Source organism: Myotis brandtii, unplaced genomic scaffold (genome assembly GCF_000412655.1).
Source record: "Myotis brandtii unplaced genomic scaffold, ASM41265v1 scaffold539, whole genome shotgun sequence".
NCBI classification, from domain to species: Eukaryota; Metazoa; Chordata; class Mammalia; order Chiroptera; family Vespertilionidae; genus Myotis; species Myotis brandtii.
In genome coordinates, this window is record NW_005369984.1 from 57,754 (window position 1) to 63,053 (window position 5,300).

Sequence of the window (5,300 nt, forward strand, 5' to 3'; positions counted from 1 at the left end):
TTCCCTTTCCCTCCTTCCCTTCCGAGGCCCTGCCACTGCAGTGCACGTGGAACCAGCTCCCACTCCCCTCCCCCTCCCTGGTCCTTCCTTGAATTTTCTGTCCCCAGGATTCTCCCCTGGCCACTCCTCTCAGGTCTCTCCCAAGACTTCCCCCTCCAGTCCAGGGAGGGGGTCATGGGAGGCAGTCCAGGCCCTCCTGACCGGCCGGGCTTCCAGCAGGAGGGGTGCAGGCGGGCGATGTACCCAGCTGAGCGAAGGGGAAAGCTTGCCTATGGGCAATGACCTTAGCCCGGCTTCCCCCCGCAGCTAGCCTCCTCCTGGGGGGGTGGGCACCAAGGACCTATCTTCTGTGGAGCTGTGTCCTTTATTTTTGGGGTTTCACTGACCCTCTCAGCCATGCCCCTCGGCTGATTGCCAACCCCAGTCATGGGCCTAAGGCCTCCCACTCCGTCCCCCTCGGGGGGCTCCGGGTCGGGTTCCTTGCCCCCTTCTTCCCGCCGCCAGCCTCTCCGCCGCCGCTGCTCTTCCTGCTGCTTCCCGGGGGGTAGGTGAGGCTGGAGCGAGGGGCCAGGGAGGTGGGCGAGCGCTGGGGCCAGGGGCGGAAGCCGGGCCGACAGCGACCCCTCCCCAGCTCCCCTCTGCCCTTTCCTTTCCCCCAGAGTACCACCTGGGTCGCTCGAGGAGGAAGAGTGTCCCCGGGGGGAAGCAGTACAGCATGGAGGCCGCCCCCGCTGCGCCCTTCCGGCCCTCGGTGAGTGAAGGTGCTGCCAAATGTGGCCGGCTGCCCCTCCCCCCCGTCCCAGCTGGAGCCCAGGATTCTGAAAAAGGGACCCGAGCGGGAGGGATGGAGGAAAAAGAGAGACTCCCCACCTCTTTGGTTCCCCCTTCTTGGCTCTGCCCCCCTGCTTCTCAGACCAGCCCTCCCACCTTCTGCAAGCTGGTGTGTGTTTGTGTATGCGCTCGAACCCGTGGGAGCCAAGGAAGACAGACCGGTAGCAGGGTTTTTCTCCCCTTTCCTCGCCCTAAAGACTCCCCGGCCTCCCCTTCCCACCTTCAGCTGAGGGCTGAGCAGGTGGAACTGACCCTGCCCCAACCGCCCCATCCCCACTTCCCTCCCCCAGCAAGGCTTCCTGAGCCGGAGGCTAAAAAGCTCCATCAAACGCACGAAGTCCCAACCCAAACTTGACCGGACCAGCAGCTTTCGCCAGATCCTGCCTCGCTTCCGAAGTGCTGACCATGACCGGTAGGGGCTGGAGCGGGAGGGATGCCTTGATTGCCATATAGGGGGCTCTACAGTGAGATCCGAGGAATGGGCGCCCTCTGATGCCGAGGCTGGAGGCCTCAGCTTGGCTGAGGGATGTTATGGGGTTAGGGACAGGGAGAGGTCGAGCCAAGGAGGGACTCTGCTGGCCCCCAGGACTGAAGGAGTGCTGGCGCCATTGGGGAAGCCGGGGGAGGGGGTCAGGGAGGAGCAGTGCGGTCTAGGTAGAAGGGTGTGAGGGAAGGACAGAGGGTTGGAGTGGGGCTGGGGCTGGCAGATACTAATGGCTGAGGGAAGGGACAGCTGAGACCATGACAGTGAAGGGGGAGGGTGGCACAGGTGTACTGGCGGGAGAGGGGAGCTATAGGGTTAATCCAGGGACTGAAGGGGGGGAGGGGGGAGGAAGTCCTCAGAGAAGTCCAGAGCCACTGTCACAGGCTGGGATTGGGGGACATGTCATGTCTGCTATTGTCTGCTTCTTGGGGTTCCTCTTTGGGTTTCCCCCTCACCCAGTCACTCCTCAGGAAGAGCCCAGTCCCTCCTTTCCCCCCATGTCTGGCCTCCCTCGGGATTGGGCAGGTAGGGAGGTTGGGATAGGTGAGTCACACCTTCCCTTGCCCCCTCCCATGTCACCGAGCTGGATTTGGGGCTGGCAGGGGGGGTGAGGGCATGGTATTCCTGGCTGCGGGGGCGGTGGGCTGGGGGAGCGTGGCGCTGACGACAATGGAGCCCAATGACGGGGCTGCTATAAATAGCTCTGTGGAGGCTCCCACACCCGAGCTCCCCCTCCTGCTTTCCTACTGCTCTCTACTCTTCATCCCTAGCCATCCTCATACTGCTCACTCGCCTGTTCCTATTCCTGGGCCTGGGCCCCCATCCCCGGCTCCTTCAGCCCCTCTCTCTCCTCTCCCTGTATTTCCCATCTCTGTTCCCATGTCCCTCTCTGCAGTTGTACCTCCTCACCTTCTCCCATCCTCTTATTTCTGCACATGCCTTTGCCTCCCCCTTTTCTCCTTCCTGCTCCAGCTCCCCTCTTCCCCAGTCCCCATTTCAGTCTCTTCATTCTCACGTTTCTGCCCGCAGCTTCCTCCTATTTATTGCGATTCCCCCTCTGAGTTTCCCCGGGCTGCTGTAACACATTACCAAAAACCCCGATTCTGCTAGAGTCCTCTTACCTCATTCATTCATTCTCTGAATTATTGGATGTTGTGTAAGCACTAGCGTGTGCCAGGCCCAGATGAACATCTTTGCACTCTGGTTCTTTACCTCCATGTTTCCTCCCTTATTCCGAGGCTCTGGGTGTTGGAGGGCACCTGGAGGTGTCCCAAGCCCACCTGTTCGCCTTTGTTCCCTGCCGTGGTCCATTTCTGGGTTGAGATATTCCTCAGTCCTCACAATCCCTTAGGTGTGACTTGAGGGTGAGGGGATTTCTTTAAGGAGTCTTGCTTCTCTCACACCCCTCATGTCCTTCCCCAGGGATAGGCTGGTTTCTTTCTTTCTGTCTGTCTGTCTGTCTGTGTCCATGTGGGAAGGGAGTTCAGGAGGCACTTTCCCGAAGTCTCCATCCTGATGACACAGGCCCTGGTGTGTAAGAGTTGTGGGGCCCTGATCCTCTCTCCTGACCCTCCCGCCCGCTAGGGCCCGGCTGATGCAGAGCTTTAAGGAGTCACATTCTCACGAGTCCTTGCTGAGTCCTAGCAGTGCAGCCGAGGCCTTAGAGCTCAACTTGGATGAGGATTCCATTATCAAGCCAGTGCACAGCTCCATCCTGGGCCAGGAGTTCTGTTTTGAGGTATTGGGTCTAGTGCGCTGGGCGATGGAGGGTGAGGACAGAGAGGCCTCAAGAAAGTGGCCCTGGGGGGATGTGGAGAAAACCGAAACCTTGGGGGCTGGAGAAAGGCGGGGGAGGAGGAGATGGTGGTGGAGTCTCCAGTCCTCAGGAGTCATCTCCCCTCTTCAGCCCCATCTCAACTCCACACCCCTCTCCAGGTAACAACGTCATCAGGAACAAAATGTTTTGCCTGTCGTTCTGCGGCCGAAAGGGACAAATGGATCGAGAATCTCCAGAGAGCAGTAAAACCCAACAAGGTATCAGGAGCACAGGGGACAGGTAGAGGTCAGGCCACCGGGAGTCTAGGGAGCCCGGGGGGAAGGAGTTACGGAGCGGGGGCTTGGGGGGAGAGGGCACTGAGGTGGGGGAGACATGGATGAAAAGGAGGTGACCCCATTCTTCTCTGAGTCCTTCATTTCTTTCCCCTTTCTTCCTGCCTCATGGTCTTTTCCCTGCCGTAGAAATCATAGACTTACGGAGTGGCCGGGGCTCCGACGTGCTCTGGGCTAGGTCTCCTGCGAGCAGAACTGCCCACCGATCCCCTGACAGGTGCTACCCAGCCCCTGCTTGCAGTGTTCCCGTAGGACACACACCACTGTCAGTTAGTGAAGTCCAGACCTCAGCTTGCCCCCTATGAAACCGGTGGGAGTGGAGTTGGACCACATGATCTCTAAGGTCCCTTTGGCTCACAAGTTCTACGAGTTGGTTCTTCCCAAGACTTGTATTTCCCAGGAGAAATGCTCCCAGTTCCATCAGCTGTTCTCTGTACCCCATTTTTCAGTGAGTTCACAGGCTGTTGGCCATCCTGGGGGAACCCTTGTTTCTTAGTGTCCTTCTTAAAGAATTAAACCCAAGATGCGCCTTGGCTGGTTAGCTCAGTGGTTAGAGTGCCAGCCTGAAGCGTGAAGGGTCACGGCCTTGGTGCTGGTCAAGGGCATGTACTCAGTTGTAGGCTTGATCCCTGGCCCCAATGCAGGAGGCAACCAATTGATGTGATTCTCTCACATCAGTGTTTCTCTCTGTCTCTCCCATCCCTTCCACTCTCTCTAAAAATCAATGGAAAAGATATCCTCAGGTCCGGATTAGCAACAAGAACAAAAAAAAGATGATGAATGTGGTGTAGGTCTCCTCAGCCTCCCACACTCTGGTGTCAGTTGTACCCCAGGCCCTTTCACACCAGCTGTGTCGCCTCCCCCATTCTGTATTTATGCAGTTCTTTTATTGTTTAAAAAATAAGTTCTGATTGTCTTTGAAGGACTTCCTAGTTCTCCCCTTCAAATTCTACCTTAATGTTTTTGGCTTGTTATTCTAGCTTTAAAATCTTTCCCGATACTGATGCCATTTCTTGGGTCTGCTGTAACAAATTACCACAAATGGGCCACTTAAAACACAGAACTTTATTCTCTCACAGTTCAGGAGGCTAAAAATCCAAAGTCAAGGTGTAGGCAGGGCCTGGCTCCCTCCGAAGCTCTAGAAAGAACCCTTCCTGGTCTCTTCCGAGCTCTGTGGTCAGCGGCGGTCTCTGCATCTGTCCAGTTTCTGCTGCCACTGACCTGCCGTGGCCACCTTCCCTCTGAGTGTCTCTGGTTTCCATGTCTCCCTCCATGTGGACGCCAGTCCTGGGGTCTAGGGCCCACGCTAACCCTGTGTCACGCTCCTCAGTGTGATCGTATCTGCAAGGACCCCATTTCCAAATAAGGCCCCTTCGCAGGCTCCAAGTGAGCATGAGCTCCGCTTTGCGATTGCTGCCTCTCACGTCCTCACTGTCTCTCCTCTCTCGATGTCTCTGTCCCTCTGTCCCTTCCCCTCTATCCGCCATGCCCACCCACCTTGCCAGGACAACAGCCGCCGGGTGGACAACGTGTTGAAGCTGTGGATCATAGAGGCCCGGGAGCTGCCCCCCAAGAAGCGGTACTACTGTGAGCTCTGCCTGGACGACATGCTGTACGCGCGCACCACCTCCAAGCCCCGCTCGGCGTCGGGGGACACCGTCTTCTGGGGCGAGCACTTCGAGTTTAACAACCTGCCAGCTGTCCGTGCCCTGCGGCTGCATCTGTACCGTGACTCAGACAAAAAGCGCAAGAAGGACAAGGCAGGCTATGTGGGCCTGGTGACTGTGCCCGTGGCCACCCTGGCTGGGCGCCACTTCACAGAGCAGTGGTACCCCGTAACCCTGCCGACAGGCAGTGGGGGCTCTGGGGGTATGGG

General features: G+C 57.9%; 1 protein-coding gene across 1 annotated transcript in view; it reads left to right on the top strand.

Annotated features, from left to right (window-relative positions):
* SYNGAP1 (synaptic Ras GTPase activating protein 1) overlaps positions 1–5,300 on the top strand; it is a 30,473-nt gene that overhangs the window by 11,065 nt on the left and 14,108 nt on the right. The window contains 5 exon segments of the mRNA XM_014549209.1: positions 660–751; positions 1,122–1,243; positions 2,900–3,053; positions 3,251–3,349; positions 4,930–5,293. Coding sequence (XP_014404695.1) covers positions 660–751; positions 1,122–1,243; positions 2,900–3,053; positions 3,251–3,349; positions 4,930–5,293 — 831 coding nt within the window.